Source organism: Choristoneura fumiferana, chromosome 2 (genome assembly GCF_025370935.1).
Source record: "Choristoneura fumiferana chromosome 2, NRCan_CFum_1, whole genome shotgun sequence".
Taxonomy (NCBI): Eukaryota; Metazoa; Arthropoda; class Insecta; order Lepidoptera; family Tortricidae; genus Choristoneura; species Choristoneura fumiferana.
The window spans coordinates 1,962,539-1,982,805 of record NC_133473.1 but is presented as its reverse complement, the minus strand read 5'-3'; the positions used below and the strand labels follow the sequence as shown (position 1 = coordinate 1,982,805).

Genomic DNA, 20,267 nt, shown 5'->3' with positions numbered 1-20,267 from the left:
GTTATTTAAAAGAAGATGAGAAGATATAATATACAACGAAGAACGTGCTCTAGCGCCACATGGGTGTATTTTGGGGAGAAACGGAGGAGAAAGTAAAGTTACAGCCGTAGGCTTCTCTTCTCTTCTTCTTTTCAGCCCATAGCCACCCAATGCTGAGTGTAGCATCCTGCATTGCTCGCACTCATCTCGGTCTAGTGCTCTGCTCATCCAGCACCTTCCCGCCACTTTGACCAGGTCGTCGGTCGACCTCATCTCCTAGCCGTAGGCTAGATTATACTTTTTTATCTTTTAGCCTGTGCTATTTTTTTTAACTATACTCAGCGGCACAAAATTGGCCCACTCTATGTACAAAATTACCTATTTTTGCATACATTTGAGGGCCAGGTTTTTTGCCGCTCAGTATATTTATTACAAAGAAAATAGGATTACAGTATTAACATAATGTACGTAGTTGGTAATCTTTATTATTTAAGATTATTGTAACTAAGGAGTGCAGAGGGGGAGTCCCTATTTATAATCAGAATATAATACTTAATTATTTACTTTATTTTATGCACTGATCCAATCCGTAATCTAATCCGGGGCGGGTTTCTAGTTACCAATAATTTTGAGAATCGAAAGACCAGTCGACCATTCTCATTTGCCCGCCTAATTACCGTTTCACTTTTTTTCCGCAAAAGCGACATGGTAATTATAGTTAATGCCAGATCTGGCAAATGGATGGCGGCCGATCTCATTTACCTGTACAGTCAAGGGCATAAATATATATACGTTCCCAAGTTCCCGTACTAAGTGGCCAGTATTTATAGTGCTGATATAAACCTTTTTAAAATAGTTTTATAGTGAATGATACTTCGAATTATGTGTACATATTAATGCCCTTGACTGTATAGATATGTTTGGCTTGGGCTTTGTTTTTATGTATCTGAGAGTTGCGTGTATAGATATTTATGGCCTCATATTTGACTGACATTGTAAATTTATTTATGGCCATGTAAATGTCTACATCTTTTCGACTAATTAAATGATCACATATTTTTTGGCCGGATTACCGTACAGATATTTCTGGCTAATCAACTGTACAGGTATTTTTGATGCCTTGGGAACGTATATATATTTATGCCCTGGACTGTACACTGAAGTCTAATCACCGTGTCACTAGCGCGAAAATAGCGGTACGGTAATTAAACTGGTGCACAAATGATTGAGAATGGTTTCTAGCCACTCTATTTGATTATTGCCCGATGATATCACTCCACAGAGTGTTCTTCCACTCATTGATATAACATTCTACAACACGGACACCGGTTAATGGTATCAAGTTGCGTTTAGATATAAAATGATTTTGTTTGAATTACTTTGTGCCATAGTTATTCTAAAGCAGCATATCGAAGCAGTGTCAAGTGGGAATCCCATAGTAAACACCAAGCTGGGAATAATGCGAGGAAAGGCGGCCACGGATGGAGACTATAACATGTTCCTGGGTATCCCGTACGCTAAAGTGAACAAGACTTATCCGTTTGGAGTAAGTACTTTAACTAATTAGGCTACCGCTAGCTGACGCAGTTTGCACGGGGCGGGCGGGCGCCTATTTAAAAATACTATGAGCTGCAGGGCTACTACGAAACTCGAAGTTTGTATCGTACCGTCCCTCTCGCTCTCGTATTAAATAGTATAAGTGCCAGAGGGACCGCACGACACGAACTTCGAGTTTCGAGTTTCGGTGTTACAGGACGCTATCATGTGCTGTGTGCGGTACTTTTAGCGCTACTTTACGCTCCTAACAGCATATATTACGTCAATTATATCTTCGTGGCTGAGGAGGTTACATACCAGTAAGTATTTTTTTTTACTTTTTTTTAATCCATCATATAATCAGCCATAGGTGTTCCACCGTTGAATATAGGCCTCCACCACAGACCTTCAGTTGCTTCGGTTTGAAGCAGCCTGCATGTAGGGGAGACCGAGGAGAGTTGTGACAGAGGAGAGTAGTGACAGAGGAGAGAGCGCTAACTGCACGCGTCGCGACGGATTTTACCTGCACCCGCACCCGCGGGCGTGCGCTCGCGCAGTGCATCCGCGCTAGCTGTCGTAGGCTCCAAGAGAGTCAACAATGCAATACGTTTTAATAATTAGCGACAGGTAAAAAAGGTATTGGTTGTCACTGCTATTTCTACGACGCCATTTGGTAATGTTGTAATGTCAACAGAAACAAACAACAGAAAAAAACAGTCAACAGAAAAACGAGACAGTATAACGAACTCGTTTAAAAAAAAATTACACAAAACGTTAGTATTCTAATTATTAAGGATCAAAATCAAAAGTAAAATTCATAACAAAAAAAAACCGTAAGAAGTTTTTCCATGTTAAGGATATGCGAAAAAGGTCACAAACCTAATTACATTACAGTAAGTAATATATTATACCACATGAATGTTTGGACAGTCCACAGTCGAACAATATAAGTCATGTACCATCAGCCAAATATATAATTGGTCTACCACCCTGAAGTTGATAATTGTTTGCATGTCATAAAACAATAATGCCAATAGACGTGTCTGTCAACTTGAAAGTTCGACTTTAGCGACATATTAATTTGATAGGAACTTGTTCAAAAATTGATAGACCACTTATTTGGCTGATGGTACCAGGATGGAACCTTTTAATAATCAATTTCACTATGATTTCCTAGACAAAAGTATGGGATGTCGACGACATTATTGGTAGCACAAAGGTTCGACCCTGGTACATGATTCAGTTTGTTCAAACGCCGACACAGAACGGAAAACCGCAAAAACAAAAAATAATGTAAAACCATTTGCGAAATGCCGTCCTTGTCCTTGTGTCCATGTCTTGTTGGTTGTCATATTCGAGTGAGTGAGAGAGTGAGTAGGTAACAATTCTGAGATTGCGTTTTTACTGGACCCATTTTTGAGGTTGTCAAAACATGGTTTGCTCTACTCTAAATTGCTTTTGCCGGGACTCACTTGTTTGACTATAATTCATCCATCAGTAACAAGACAAAAGGTTATACTGCTAAAATAACGTGCACGAATGATACGAATTGAGAAAGAAATTAAAATTTTTGGCGTACGATAAAATAACCTACTGAGAAAACAAACGATTGGTTAAAAGGATATTTTGGGTAGATATTGATTTATACAGGATGGCCCATTTATATCGGTCAGTATGGGAAAGTCTGAAACTATACGACATACGCAAAATTTCTTCTTTGGAACCATGACATCGATTTTAATAACAAGAAAAACTGCATTCATGCATTTCAAAAAAACCTGTACTCAGCTCGGGAATCGAACCCGGTTGTTTTGAAAACTTACACTATTTCTATTTAGATATCGATTGTGTACGTCTTAAGAAGTAAATGTGTCCATGAAACATTATGTCTAAAATGAATAAAATGCATTGTTTTCACATACTTTAATTTATTTGTGGACTACTACAAAATCATGTCTTTCCTTCTAGCCATCAGATCCCTATCCCAAGTTCGAAGACACATTTGAAGCCTTTGATGATTCAGCAGCCTGCCCTCAAATATCGGAATTTAACGAGACTGAAATAATCGGTAGCCTCGACTGCTTACACCTCAACATTTACGTACCAAAAGCTGCTTCATCCAGCAACCTGCCTGTGCTTGTCTGGATTCATGGCGGCAAATTCAAATCTGGAACTTCGGGAAGAATTGTCTACGGACCTAAGTTCTTGGTTCGATATAATGTCATCTTAGTTACGCTTAACTATAGACTAGGCCCGTATGGTTTCATATGCCTCGATACAACAGCAGCTCCCGGCAATCAGGGACTAAAAGATCAAAGGATTGCTTTGGAATGGGTAAGAGACAACATAGAGGCATTCGGTGGCGATGTTAGCAAAATAACAATATTTGGCGAAAGCGCTGGCGCAGTGGCTGTTGATTTCCACATTCGTTTAGATCAGGACGGTCTTTTCAATCAAGCTATTTTGCTGAGTGGAACCAGTCAGAATCCTAGAGGGTATAAGAAAGTTAGTAACGACACTGCGTTACAATTAAGTGAACATCTGGGTTTTGCAACAAGTAATGTCCTTGATGCCTTGAGATTCTTAGCTTCAGTTAACTCAAGCCTTGTTATTTCGAGTACACAGCAATTGAAATTAGAATTCGGACCATGCGTGGAAAATAAATTCGATGACGTGGAATCATTTTTGACTGACTATCCGATTAATTTGCGGGCGAAAAAAATACCACTTTTATTTGGTTTCAACAACGACGAATGTGTGATTTCTTACAATGAGTATAACGCTGAATATTTTGCGAAACATGATTATCTCCGTGAAAATATAAACAATGATTTCAGTGTCGATAACCAAACTAGTGCTGAAATGTCGCAGAAAATCAGAAAATTTTATTTTGGTGGTAGAGCATTAAGTGACGAAACAAAGCGTCAGGTTTTGGACTTCTGTTTAGATTACCGTTATGTATATCCAGCGCTACGAAACCTCAGAAAGTACATTGATAGTGGGGCTGAAGATATATTTTCATACATGTTTTCTTACGTCGGACAAAGAAATTACATTAAATATTTAAAGAACATCACGTACGGTGGTGCCGCTCATGGTGATGGACTGAGCTACTTATGGGATGTGTCTTTCTTGAAAACTATCGATCCCAAAGAGGATCAAACCATCATTGATAGAATTACTGCCATGTGGACAAACTTCGCTAAATACGGGTACGTATTTTACATACACATCAATATAAAATTTTTGGATGTTCTGTTATGAAGACATTTTTCTTCTTTTTTTTTTTTGACATCGTCAATCAAATAAAACTTCTCCTTTCGGAACGTTCTGTCCGTTTCCCAAAACACCCGTTCCCAAAACGTCCGTTCCCGTCACCACCCTTTCCCAAATAATCCGTTTCCCGATATAAGTGTTTCCCAAAATGTTCTTCTCTCAAAACATACGTTTGGCTTGATATCCGTTTCCCAAAAATACCTAATCCCAAAACATCCGTTCCCGTCGCTACCTTTTCCTAAATAATCCATTTCCCAAAAAATACGTTTGTCAAGATCAGTCAAGATATCCGTTTCCCAAAACACCCGTTCCCGTCACCACCTTTAACAAAAAAAATAGCGTTGTTGATCCCGTATCAGTTTTCAACAATTATGGCAACCCTACCGCTAAGTCGAGCAAAATCTGTTATTTTGACCTTGGAGGCTTTCCACACCTCTAATGATTATGCAATTAGTAACATTGGGCGAGAAACGGGTCTTTTGGAAATACGGGTGTCATGAGAGACGGATCTTTTGGCGTACGGATACTATAACAAACGGGTCTTTTGACATCCTGATGCGATGAGAAACGGGTCTCTTGGCATACGGTCGATTTAGGAAACTGTTATTTTGGAACGGGTGTTTTGGGAAAGGGTATTTTGGGAAACGGACAGAACGTTCCGAAAGGACTTGACTGCCTTTTTCAAAACATTTAAGGTCATCTCTTAACTTTTAGAAATCCTACTCCTGAGACTTCGGAATTGCTGCCAGTGCCGTGGGTGCCAGCCACAAGATACCAGTGGAACTACCTGAACATAGACTCGAAGATGACTGCGGAGAAAAATCCCTTCCACAAGAGGATGGCTTTCCTGGACAAATTCTACAAGATGTACGCAAAATATCTAACTGGACGTCGCAAATATGATTGCGAGAGTTCGTAGAGTTCAAATGATAAAAAAAATATGTATACTTATTGCAATGATTTATGCTATATTGGTTTATTTTTCAAAACGTGACTTTTGCAGTTCTAATTGTTGGAATAGCTTCAAAGTTTATTTTGGGTATAATTTCGAATTCCATACAGTATCGGCGGAGTTAATTTTTTGTTTCTGTTGTTTGTATCTTGCAACGAGCTTGCAACTCAATTTAATCCAAATCAAATGATCGCATTGTTGTTGTATTTTAGTTTATTTCCATTACGTACTACTTATTACATTATTACATACTTATTTCATTATTTTTTTGTTTCATTTATTGCACATTGATACATTTATATAAGTCAAGTGGTAATCCAGTGCTATAAAAACTTGTCTAAAAATGAAAGTTTTAATAATACTTTCACGAGTACCTACATCATTTGTGTAGTTAATTTTTACGAGTTGTCAAATCACATTTTTACCGTAGATTTTGTACAGTAATACTGAACTGTGGCGTCTTTTGTGCCCAATAACAATAACAATTGACTGACTATTACATTAATAGAGTATCGTGGGTTCAAACCCGGGCTCGCGTCACTGATTGTTTTAAATTTACGTGCGAATTTACGTTTAAAAGTTATACAAGCTTTACGGTGAAGAAAAACGTCGTGGAGAAAACCAGCACATACCTGAGAAGCAATACAATGGCGTGTGTGAACCCAAACCGCACTTGGCGGGCGTGGGAACTACGGCCCAAGCGCTTTCTTATAAGAAGAGGCCAATGCACAGCTATGGCACTGGGATGATGAAACTGGGACAAATTATTATAGAGTGATCCTTTTAACTGCCATAATTTTATAAGACATAATGTAATGTTTATCATAATTACTTTTAGTCATATTTTTTTACATTTACCTACATACGTTTTTAAATGGTCATCCTGTAGAAATTTATAGGTTAGGTTAGGTTTGTTTTATAATAATTCTGAAAAATAAATGGATTTAGAGAAAAAAATAGTTAAGTATGTCAAACATTACATTATGACATGATTAACAATTTTCGACCGATATACTCGTAGACCCATTATTTTATTCAGTCGCTTAAATTCAAATTCAAATGTATTTATTTGCATTAAACGGGTTAATATCAAGGTCTTATAATATATATTTATACCGCCATTCAGCCATTTCTGGCGTACAAATATGAAGCACTTCAATTATGTATATTCTTGTCCTTGTAAGACTATGTCAATAGTTATAATATTGATATTCATTTATTAATGTCTAAAAAATCATTACACCCATATAATCGTAATGGTCATTACTCATTACGATACAGAAAATCTATAAAGTAATGAGATTTCATACATCAGTACAGTACCGGGGCAGTGGTGGGGCGCGCACAAGCAGGCGCAGGTCGTCGTGCGCGCACCGGGCGCAGGTCGTGGAGCAGACATAGTTCTCGTTGCAATGCAGGGCTCAATGGTTCGTGGAACACATGATAGAGGATTTAATATATGGAAATTGATGTACTTACCTAGAGATAAAATATTGTATGCAACTGTACGTAATTAGGCCTAAAACACTCGTGTTTTAAGGACCCCTATTACGATACAGTTGCATAATAACTATTATATAGAATAAGTTTACTTTACGCTTCTTATCAGTCTTAGTTTACTTTACATGACTAATATAATTAAGCCCATGCTTTATTTCATACTTTTGAGCCAGCTTTGGAATATTGTCGGGTACTCGGCTTGCCGTATAGGTACCTACGTAGAAACGCAGATGTGTATTTAGACGATTTGCTAGTTCGATTCAACCTGTGCCCCACTGAGGCGCTGCAAACTGTTGTATTTGGTAATGGCCCAGGCTACTATCATGTAAATGTAAGTCAATCAGAGGCATTCAGAGCCAGCCATGCTACCGGCTCTAATAGGCACAGTGCCCTTAGTGTAAGTTTTCGATTCGCGTTAAAATCTCAATTTATATGGAAACACGAACAGCACCTCTAGCGGAACGTTTGCGATGTTCGTGTTTCCATACAGATTTTAACGCGAACGCGATCGAGCGAGACGTATTTTGTAACCGAAAACTTACACTACGTTACTAAGGGTACTAGCCGTTTTGAGAACCGAGCTTGCAGATACTTGGTCAACTGTACACGACGTGATCTTATATTGTGTTAAATTTGTATTGTAACAATATGGGTATCAAATGAAAGCTAATAAAAAGCTCATTCTAAATATATAGGTTATAATACTTTAAAAATACCATTTTGACAGAAATATCAAAAAAGTATAAAATAAAACATAAAAATTAAAAAAACAAAAAATTCGACCGCCTTAAAAACTAAAAGGAAGAAACAAGTCTAGTGGTCTAGAACTCTGTTGAGTAGCAATTTAAAGTTCAACAGTTGGGACCCATTTAGGTAAATCGTGACCAGCTCAAAAATTCTTAGTATTGGGTCCCGAGTGTTGAACTTTAAATTAGCTACATAACAGGGTTCTAGACCACTAGACTTATTTTCTTCCTTTTACTTTTTAGGCAGTCGGGTTTTCAAATTATTATAGAGGTGTTTTTTTTTCTCATCCAACCCTATAGTGTGGGGTATTTTTAGATAGGTCTTTTAAACCATTAGGGGTTTTCTAAGACGATTTTTCGATTCAGTGATTTGTTTGCGAAATATTCAACTTTAAAGTGCAAATTTTCATTAAAATCGAGCGTCCCCCTCTTAAATCAAAACCGGTAGGTGGAAAAAATTAAAAAAAATCAGGATGGTCGTAAATATATCAAATTTGCAAGGAAAATAATAACGACTAAGATTGCTTGAGAGTTATTAGTAGTTTAAGAGTAAATAGCAGCTTAAGGTATAAAATATACCTAAAATTGGAAGATTCCGTACACAATATGAAATTCTTAGAAAAATATTACCTACTTGATTACCTACTTGATTTTTTCGTAATGGCTACGAAACCTATCTTGTGCGACACGCTCTTGGTCGGTTTTTTTTACATCAAACTTACACCCGTCATTGACTCTATTTCACTTGATGAAAACGGCAGATAAGGCCCAAAAAAGTCCTTTTCACTTTACCCTTGAGCGCCCCAGTTTGTATCTATCTGGAAATACAGACGATGGGAGCGAATTCCATTTCTTAGCAGTTCACAATTAAGAAAGACGAAGCGAACCACTTCTTGCGGGCCAATGGAATTTTATAATTCACGATAACCGGTGCTTCGTAAAGAGTAAAATGCTGCTCCGTCGTCAAATAGCTATGGTATTTTTATAGGACTCCAAGTTTTTTATAACAAACTAAGCAGTGTCGCTTCTGAAATTCTGTCTCCAACGGCCACTCTTTGTCACGTGCCTTATTGGCAGAATGGATATCACGTGCCGGCGTCGTCGGCCAACTTTCTTGATTATCGACACGTGGTGGGAATCGGCCGGGCACTAATCATGGCCGAAATCGCTGCGACCGCGGTATCGAGTCGCAATGAGGCTTTCTTGACAGGCTAAATGTCACTAGATGCCGTTAGTATCGAGAAGTCCGTTTGACGTTACAGTCTTGCTTGCGATTGGCTCAATTTGACCAATCGGGTGCCCCTTATTTCGCATAACATTAATTGTCTTAATATGAATTCGCATACTCGTACAGATTTGGCATAACATAATTGAGCATAAGAGCGAACTTGCATTATTATAAAGAAGCATAACACTTATTTAGCATAATAATGAATACGTATAATTGAAATATGCATAACATTATTAACTATAACTTTAACTGTTATGAAATGAATTCGCATAATTTTATCTAGCGAGTGAATTAGCTTGGACAGGGCAAAACCGACTCAGTTAGGTTAGGTTCAGAAGGCTAAGCTTAGCCTTCGATGTTAGGTATTTTTTTTAGAATAGCCCAATACTAGAAATTGTCACATAGTAGTGGTTATCTATTGTTTGCCCGAAAGTTATATGCCATAATTTCATTTGCCCGAAGTTCATATGCCCGAAACTTCATTTGCCCGAATGTTTCGTTTACTAGAAAAAATATTTGATATATTCTTATTTTCCCGAAAATTAGATGCCATAATGATACGAATACAATAAGTACGTATTGTATTCCATATTATTAAGTGCAATAATATTATTTAATAGAATATTCAAACGTCATACTAAATAATGTTTATTTTGATTATGATTGATTAAAATTGCTTTTTTCTATTACTAATCCTATCTATTGTCTTTATTATTCGGGTTGCTATAAAAAAAAACCTAACATCGAAGGCTTCGGAGCCTAACCTATTCGAGTTACTTCTGCTCCGAACCGTCTTGCTCACTCGTGATGATCATGGGTAGACAAGACACACACAGCCTGTAAAAATTATGACAACTTTTTTTGAGTTTAGTGATTACATAAGATTCTAACAGTAAATTTAAAAAATATACCTCTGTTTTAACGATAAAATGTTTTCAGGTGCAGGGCTCAAACTACTGGGAAAAGAAGATTTAGGTGTATGTTTTCATAGAAAAATTACATGTCTAAAATACATACGTGAAGATCACTTTGAAAACAGGGCTTTAAAAAAAATGAAGGAAATCAACAGAAAACTTGGTATTTTATATTGGGTCCACATTTAAGTCCAACACTATAACATACGACTTAAATGTGGACTCGATTACAAAAATTGTTGACCTGAGGCTATATTTCAAACCTCACCATTTTATCGATATCGATAAAAAACGCAAGCGTTTAGCATGCTACACTATTTAAATCTGTTATGTTGGTAATATTGTTCTTTGACGTATGACGGATCTTTGGCGTACATGATGGTAATGGTTTGCCATGCAAACTCAATACAAACTCGATTCCATTCGCTAGTATGGGAGTCCCGCCTCTGAAACGTAGTGGTTATATTCTCTTTGGTCTAAACGCTGAACAAATACATCGCACTATCGCAGTTTCTGAACTGCAAGGCTACTACGGAACTCTCAACTCGAAGTTAGTATCATACCGTTCCTCTCGCTCTCGTATTAAATAGTATAGGTGTCGGAGAGACCGCACGACACGAACTTCGAGTTCCGAGTTTCGTAGTAGCCCTGCTGGGACACAAATACAAATTCAGACTCTCTTCGGACTTCGGTCCTACACTTAACTTCTACCAGGAGAGAGATCTATACCCTAACAGGAAGCCAAGTACATACCATCTTGTAAACTACCATTTTAAATGTTGTAAGCATGAATCTAAATAAATAAATAAATATGAATATTAATGAATAAGAGCCGTGGTGGCCTAGTGGTTTGACCTATCGCCTCTCAAACAGAGGGTCGTGGGTTCAAACCCCGGCTCGCACCTCTGAGTTTTTCCAAATTCATGTGCGGAATTACATTTGAAATTTACCACGAGCTATGCGGTGAAGGAAAACATCGTGAGGAAACCTGCGCAAACCTGCGAAGCAATTCAATGGTGCGTGTGAAGTTCCCAATCCGCACTGGGCCCGCGTGGGAACTATGGCCCAAGCCCTCTTGTTCTGAGAGGAGGCCTGTGCCCAGCAGTGGGACGTATATAGGCTGGGATGATTAATGAATATGGTCAATCAAGCCCTGCAATACAATGCAACCAACACGATTTTTCTTGCAAGTCTAAACTGGGCTTAGTACGCTAGTGCCCACCGCTTCGCTGCTGTGTAAGTTATGGGCTATTAAGTAACCAAGAACTTTAACCGTTTCGAGGTATACAAAAAGCTTTGCAGTTGTCAGTTAGCGTCTGCCTGCGATGCTAATTTACATTTCTAACGTCTTGGCTACGCGCAGCCAGCGAAGTGTTCTGTATTCATTGCGCTGCCAACACGTTTGTTCACTGTCGTTACCTGGCAATAAACTCAATGGACAGAGAAACGCGTAATCAGTCGCACATAACTGGGTGTGCTGAAATAGGGCACCCTGTGTTATATGTTTGCAAAAATATTCTAAATTCTAATGTATTGAATGGACTTAATTTTGTCGAGGATTTTTTGTTTTTACATAAAACTAAAGTTGACTAATGAACTTAAAACAATTAATTATTCTCCCGCGACACAGTACAAAAAAGGAGCAGTATACCGTCTTCATACAAACGGCCGGAACGCGATACCGTATAATAATATATAATTTATTTTCAGATAATTACATCCATTAATGTTAGTAACAAATAACTTATCAATCTATTGTTAGTAAAAATTACAGTTAAATGTCAACGTTTAAATGAAAATAAATTGATTACAAATTAATAAATGTCTGAAATATATATAATTAAAGGATAAAGGTATAGGTGTATTAGGGGTTTTAAGGTATACCTACGTGTCACGAATTCTCAGCGTAGGTACCTCGGCAACCATCAGTCGCGAGTGCTCCGCGGTTACGTGCGGACTTACGCGCATTTTATTACGTACCTTAATATGTCTCAACAATATAAACAGTATTGTTCGCCTTAACAGTAAATAAATAAAAATTCAAGGTAGTTTTATATGACGATTATAAATTATTAATATTTTGTGAGTAGTTTTGTAATAACGTTTAAAAAGTGATATTTGAAATACTTTGACACTGATTTATGCATTAATTATAGTTTTAGAAGATGGAAGTAATGACCAAAAGGATAGTGGAGAAGAATCTAGTTATGATTCCACCTAAAATAGTACGAGTGTCATTTGAAATAAAATTGTAAATAAATGTTATTTTACTACAAGTATATGTATTTACTTTAGACGTCCTATGGCTGCAATTAATGAATGAATGTATAAATGCATTTGTTTTATTTCACCACAATGTCGTATCTTTAAAAGTAACACAACTCCCCCGTAATTAACGTACACAAAAGCGCGTGTCTATACGCATTACATACAACTACAAGTGTGGCTCGTGAGATAAAGCAACTGGCACAATCAAGATTTATTTTTCCAGCAAACGCCTACAAAAAACATCCCGAGGGCAATTTACCTAATAAAGCTCAGTGTATTAAAACAACGCATAAAACACGTAGATTTAGTGTCACAGTCAGCTGCATATTAATAAAGTCGGCAGTGATCATCTGCAAATGCCTCATTTACATTACGCCAGTCCCGTTTACATTATGGCAGCAATTACGGCAACACTTTACAGCTCTGCTGTTGATACTCATGCTCGTTTGCGCGAGTTATTGTAATTGTATGGAATTTTGAGGTTTACAAGAAGATTCTTGTAGGTATATCATATCACAGTATGTTGACGTTTCGACTATTGTTGAAGTTGCTGTTCCCCGTAGCCTTGTTGGATTGGGAATATGGGAATAAAACAACCTTTTGTTTCAAAAGAAAGCTATCCTACAGCACCTTTACGATTATCTGATCAATCAAATAACACAACAAATGACGTTAAAGATGCTCTATCGTATTTGAGTACAGTTAATCCACATGAGGTCATCGCTGCAGCCGATAAAGCAGATGTAAATTATTCTCCTTGCATCGAAAAAGAATTTACTGACGTCAATAATTACGCGACTGTGCACTTGGACTTACTACCAAGAGTAAAAGATAATGATGTTTTAATCGGTTTTACTAATGAGGAAATGTATAACGTTATGTGTAATACACCCGATGATGAGTTTGTTGTGACAGATTTGTACTTGATTATATAAATCGCAAATTTGATTTCTGGGATGATGACAAACGGTTAGCTCATATGAAAGAGATTCTTACACACTTCTACTTTGGTGACGACGATATATATAACTACAGAGCTGAGGCACCAAGCATCATATTATATGGCTTCTGCTTTCATCATTAATCAAATATTTCGACAATGAAGTTAAAAACACGTATGTATCTATACTTCTATTCATATTCAGGTAAAATAAATTTTATGAAATACAGGATCAATGTGAAGGGAGGTGGGGCAGCTCACGCAGATGAAATTAATTAATCGTTTGACATTTTGTTCTTGAAAAAAACAACTTTTTTTTTATTCGACTGGATGGCAAACGAGCAAGTGGGTCTCCTGATGGTAAGAGATTACCACCGCCCATAGACACCTGCAACACAAGGGGGATTGCAGATGCGTTGCCAACCTAGAGGCCTAAGATGGGATACCTCTCTCTCTCTGAATCCCGACAGGAGCTCATGGTCAACAGAATGACTTACTTATTACTTTATACGAATTTACGTACGTCCAGCGATCAATTAAATTACTAACACTTGTGGCAACTAAGTATTTTACATTAATAGATCTCGTAAATTTATAGCCATTGAACATAGGACCCTTGCACGACGGTTTTAGTAGGTACTTAATAATAATTCGTATATGAGAACGGGTATGATTTTATTGATCACCGAATAAATGCGTTTTCGGCGACCTAATAAATAATATTTGTTTCTAAAATAGTAGTCTGTCACCTAAAGTGAATCACCAAATAATATTACTCGTAAAATGGTTACCTAAATATTATTTAAAAATTACTCGGAAATAATATTGATCACCAAATAATTATATTCGGTTCCAAAATAAATAGATGTGTCACTAAAACTGAATCACCAAACAATATCGAAATGGCTTCCTAAAAAATAATTATAATCACTGGAAAATAATATTGATCATCAAATAATTGAACTGAAATTTGACGATAATGATATACAATGAATGAAATAATAATAACAATATCTTCTCACAAATTACACCAATTGACCCAGCCCCAAACTAAGCAAAGTTTATTATATGGGTGCTAAACAATGGGTAGACATACATACATATATATTTAAATACATACAAACATCCAAGACCAAAATAGCTACTACAAACATTTATATTCATCATCATCATACAAGTATTAGCAAAAAATGTTCGGTTCTGGCACTTTGCCGGCCGCTGCCACGGCACGCTCACAGATGGTCGCAATTCTACCTAACACTCCTCCTTGCTTCGCTAGTCGTCGTACCTAACCAGACCGGCCTTAATAGAATAGGTAGAAGCATCGAATTAAGGAACTGATCTATTTATTAGGTGACAGATCTATTATTTTGGTGATCGAATTTTGATGATCAAACTATAATTTAGGATACAGGTTTACATTAATCTGATGGCTCATACTCAGAGACAGATTTGATTAATTTGATGACCAAAATATATCTTAGGGATAGATATAATAATTAGGGTATCGCAGTTTAGTGACAAATCTAAATTTATGTGACAGAAAATATAGTTCCCTATGAGAACTAGCCAAGTCAGACCTTAGACTTCAATATAATTATTCCAAGTTATAAGAAAATATATATTTTAAGTTGTTATAAAGAATTTTATGTTAATTTATTGAATCAGGCGTTACTTTGCGGAGGTCCATATCAATGAACTAAAAGGATTTTCTTGCTCACCCGCGACCTTGCGAAGGCAAGGTAAGGTCGCGGGTGAGCAAGAAAATCCTTTTGGCAGTTGTCTCACCGCCGGCCAGGAAACGATTGGCTATGGACTATTTTCTCGCTCAAGAAACGAACAAAAGAAATAAGATCCTGTGTGAGTAAAAGAAACATATATATTAATAGTTGATCGCTGGCGGTTCACACTGCCGGCGAGAACTCGCTCTTACATCTTTTGTCGCAGCGACAAGAGCTATAAAACTCGCTGAGCTATAAAACTAGGTAAGCTATACTCACTCAGCGCTGTTAGCTTGGCGGCCGCCCGGCTCGAGCGAGTGGAGCGAGTAATCGCCCGTCGTGCTCGAACACTCGCTTTTCACTGCTCGCCCACTCGTTTCTAGTTACTCGCTTTGCTCGCTTCTCGCTCATCGTCGGCGGTGGGACAAGTGCCTTTAGTTCATTAATTTTATGTTGTTATAAGTAAATTTCAGGACTGACCATTAAACTTGGCACCCATTTAGAATCTCAGTCGTTGAAGTCTTCAACCAAGGCATGTATCATAATTGGACCTCGTTATCTCATGGCATTGACGTCATAATAGGGAACAATAGGGGCAATTGGCACAATTTAATATTTATTTATTTCACTGAATGCTCCTCTCATCCACTCAAAGGTTGACTGGTAGAGATCCATTAAAGGGATAAGTTCGCCTTTCTACATACATTGTTTGTCAGTTGTGTTTGTTAACTTATTTTGTACCATAAAGAGTTTACATACATACATACATACAAAGTCATATTTTCAGTACCTAAATAAAAAACACTGCACATTTTTTATGACAACGAAAAGTAAATGAATAGGACAAAGTTTAAGCACGCCTCCATGAAATACTAAAGTAGCCTATTTTTTACATGTTCCACTGTAAATAACTAAGTAAAATGATGTTATGCCCCTTTATCGTTATATAAATGTTAGTGTGCATTTTCATCATTCCATTTCATTCAGAACGTTATTATCAAAAGTTATGATAAATGGGTGTTATGTATTTTAAACGTTATGTTTTTCAATAGTTGTACATTTTGCTCAGCTTAACATTTACTGTAGATACATTTTGAAAATTAAAGATATTACAAATATTTCTGTGTATATCATAAGAAATAATCATTTTCAGTACAATTTTCTGTTACAGGCTTGTTACAGGGCAATCCAAACCGAAATTTGTGTCAAAAATCTTAAACATTAGATGTGAGCTGTGGAACTCTAGACTCTAGGACTCTACTTCCTCAGAGACAATCAGAGAATCTATCATGGCTTTGCAAGTAAAACAACGAGGCTTTCGAAAAAAAGTGTCTGAAAAGTAAAGGACAGATTTTAAATTAAATTCAAACTTATTATCAGTATTCTCATAGACGTGGGATTATTAAAAGCACCAACAACACGTTACGTAAAAAATCAACTTTGGAATTAAATTATAATATATAATTTTAGATCACCCACCAATAATCTGTTAAGCAATAAATCGCGGTAATAAAATATTAATTCAGTACCTTAAAGATAAAAAAATTGCCCTCACTGTATACCTGGTGTGGCCTGTAATATGAGCAAATAATTAAAACATACATCATACTCGTCAAACTGGACAACATTAGTTCAGCGACTTTTAAAAATAATTAGCTTTTTAACTTTTATTACACTTAAGTTTATTCAAAGAAGCAATGTAAAGCGAAATGCTTGATGTTTACAGCGTGACAGGCGACGTCAGTTGTGTTCTAGGATGGCGTACATTGATAGCAGTATTTAATTTGTATGAAGAAAGGAAAATTCAAAGACTCCATTATTTTAAAAGTCGCTGAACTAATGTTGTTCAGTTTGATGTTTTAATTTTTTTCTCGTGTTACTAGCCACACCCGGTATACTATAATCTAATCAAATTATGCTATAATAAAAAGATAATTGGAAAATATTTGAACACTTTAATGCGTCATTTATCTAAAACAGGTATGGCGAACAAGATTGTTTTAGTTGCTTCTTTTGTTTTAGTGGTTGTACAGAATACTGCAGCAATCCCAAGAGTGGTTTCATTTGATGATGTATTAGGACCTGTAGTGAATACTAACGTTGGACCCATACGGGGGCGAAGAGCTGAAGATGGAGATTATTCTATGTTTATGGGAATTTATATACTTCTTTGATATTCAAAGTAAACAGGCAACAAGATCCAACCCACATCAATGAGACCTTAGCAGAGGCGCTAAACTGGTTCACCGCTAACAATTTATTACTAAATGCAGCTAAAACTAAGTGTATAAAATTTTCGTTGCCTAATGTAAGACAGTTTCAAACAACTATTTCCTTAAACGGAGAGAATCTGAAACTTGTGCATGAGACTGTTTTTCTTGGTCTTACGTTGGACCGTAATTTACAATGGAGCCCGCATATTTCTGGTCTTGCTGGTAGATTGAGCTCTGCCGCCTATGCTGTACAAAGAATCAGACAATTTACCAACGTAGAAACTGCCCGGCTAGTTTATTTCAGTTATTTTCACAGCATAATGTCCTACGGTATGCTGATTTGGGGCAAGGCAGCCGACATAGAAACTATCTTCATTCTACAGAAGAGGGCAGTCCGGTCTATCTACAACCTTGGCTCCCGAGATTCACTAAGAGAACGCTTCAAGGAGATAAACATCCTCACAGTAGCTTCACAGTATATACATGATGTGATATTGTATACACACAAGAATATCGAGTCCTTTAAAAAAGTGTCAGACGTACATGGTATCAATACTCGTAATAAGCACAAGCTTGCCGTTCCAAAATTCCGTTTACGGAAAGCAAGCAAATCTTTTGTGGGAAACTGCGTGAGATTTTACAATAAAGTTCCTGTAGAAGCATGGAAATTGCCACACAACTCTTTTAAAGAATACATAAAGAGTGCACTTCTGAAGAAAGCTTACTATAAAGTTGAGGAGTACTTATGTGATGATGCGACATGGCCTAAACTGAAAGCCGATGAAAATTAGGATGTTGATGTGTGATGTGATGTATTCGTGTTTGTGTGTGTGTGTTTATGTCGGTGTATAAATAAGTGTTGTCAAGTGTGACTTGGCAGTGTCCCGGCGCATTTCGTGTCTAGTTTCTGGTTCTGTTGCCGTTGTCCACGTTGCAGAATTTAATTTTAAAATATTTATTGGTTTGACATTTGGAGACCTTATACATCTCCATTTCTTTATTTTAATAATTATTTTTAGTTTTTGACATTGGAGGCTTTTTACACCTCTGAAGATTGTATAATTTAATTAATTTAATTAGTTTACTTTGACATTCAGAGACTATATACATCTCTGAATTATTTAGATCAGGAATTTTATAAATAGATAAAACAAAGACAAATAACTTCTATTTTCTATTTCAGCCTGCATTGCCGTATCCAAGATTTGAAAGTACTTTCGACGCATATGATGATTCGGCAATATGCCCTCAAACTGAAGAATTTAACCACACCATAGTTGGTACCTTAGACTGCTTGCATATCAACATTTATGTACCAGACAGTGCCAGCGCCCAAAATCCATTACCTGTGTTTGTTTGGATATATGGCGGCTCATTCAGAATCGGATTCGCTGGGAGATTCTTGTACGGACCCAGTTTTTTGGTGAGACATGATGTCATTGTTGTCACTTTTAACTACAGAGTTGGTCCATATGGCTTCATGTGTCTTGATATTCCTGAAGTACCCGGTAACGAAGGTCTCAAAGATCAAATCTTGGCATTGAGATGGATCAAGGAGAATATTGGAGCATTTGGTGGAGATGCGGCAAAAGTTACAATTAGCGGCAACAGTGGAGGTGGTATGTCTGCGGATTTCCATTTACACTACGGAAAGGAAGATCTTTTTAAAAGAATTATACTTCAAAGTGGTGTGATTGCAGCAATCACAGTAGGAGATGGCGATCCTACAGCACCTTTAAGAATAGCTGATCAATTAAATTACACAACAAACGACGTTAAAGATGCTCTATCGTATTTGAGTACAGTTAATCCACATGACGTCATTGCTGCAGCCGAGGAAGCAGGTGTAACTTTTTCTCCTTGCATTGAAAAAGAATTCACTAACGCCAATAACTATGTGACCGTACACCCGCTTAATTTGGACGTACCAAGAGTAAAAGATATTGATGTTTTAATCGGTTTTAATAATGACGAAATGTCTGCCGTTTATTCTTCTATGCCCGATGCTGTTTTTGCTGCGTCAGATTTTGTACTCAGCTCTATAAATGGTATATTTGATTTTGGGGACAATGAAGAACGGTTAACTCAAATGAGGGAAATTGTGACACACTTCTACTTCGGTGACGAAGATATTACTGCAGAGCTGAGACAACAAGTAACAGATATGGGTTCTGATTTTGGCGTTAATCATGGCACATTAAGAACTGTCAAGAAATATTTGGACAATGAAGTTGAAAACATGTATCTATATGTTCTTTCATATTCCGGTGAAAGAAATTTTGTCAAACACAGGCTCAATCTGACGGGTGGTGGGGCAGCACACGCAGACGAAATTGGTTATTTGTTTGACATTTCGTACATGGAAAAACCACTGACTCCCGACGATCAGCTCATCGTCGACATAATGACTTACTTGTGGGCCAATTTAGCTAAATACGGGTTAGTTCAGCATTCATTTTTATTACTTATAGCAACGACTTTAATTATTAATAGATTTTTTCTCTAGATTTCTTTCAATTTAAAACCATACGAGATTGCAAAAAGACCGGAAAAGTTACTTAATCTAACAAATAAGTAGTTTATGACTTCAAATGCACCTCTAGGAACTTCTTTGATATTTTTCCAGGAACCCAACACCTGCAGTATCAGAACTAGTTCCAATCGAGTGGCCGCGAGTGACAAAGGAGAAATGGCACTACATAGATATAAACACAGAATTGGAAGTATCCACCAGGCCCTTCCACGATCGTATGGCCTTCCTCGATCTCTTTTTCAAGAAGAATGAGCAGTTCCAGCGAGGCTACGAACCAGAACAGGAGCCATCCTCTGCTCAAAACGTCGTTTTAAACATAAGCTTTCCTTTGTTGCTTGCTTTAAAATATTTTCTGTCATTACTTTAAATAAAGAAATAATAAGTAAATCGGCAGTTTTATGAACTATTTATTGTATAGTTTACAGATTTAGATTGATTGAAACGCTACCTAAGAGAAG

The 20,267-nt window shown here is 37.0% G+C and overlaps 1 protein-coding gene across 1 annotated transcript; it reads left to right on the top strand.

Moving 5' to 3' along the window:
• Window positions 1-1,253: 1,253 nt before the first annotated feature.
• LOC141445401 (esterase B1-like) lies at window positions 1,254-20,245 on the top strand. Its single transcript, XM_074111243.1, has 4 exons — window positions 1,254-1,525; window positions 18,460-19,715; window positions 19,903-20,113; window positions 20,228-20,245. Exons 1-4 carry the CDS (start codon window positions 1,340-1,342, stop codon window positions 20,243-20,245), a joined length of 1,671 nt encoding a protein of 556 aa, XP_073967344.1. The 5' UTR covers window positions 1,254-1,339.
• The last annotated feature ends 22 nt before the right edge of the window (window positions 20,246-20,267 follow it).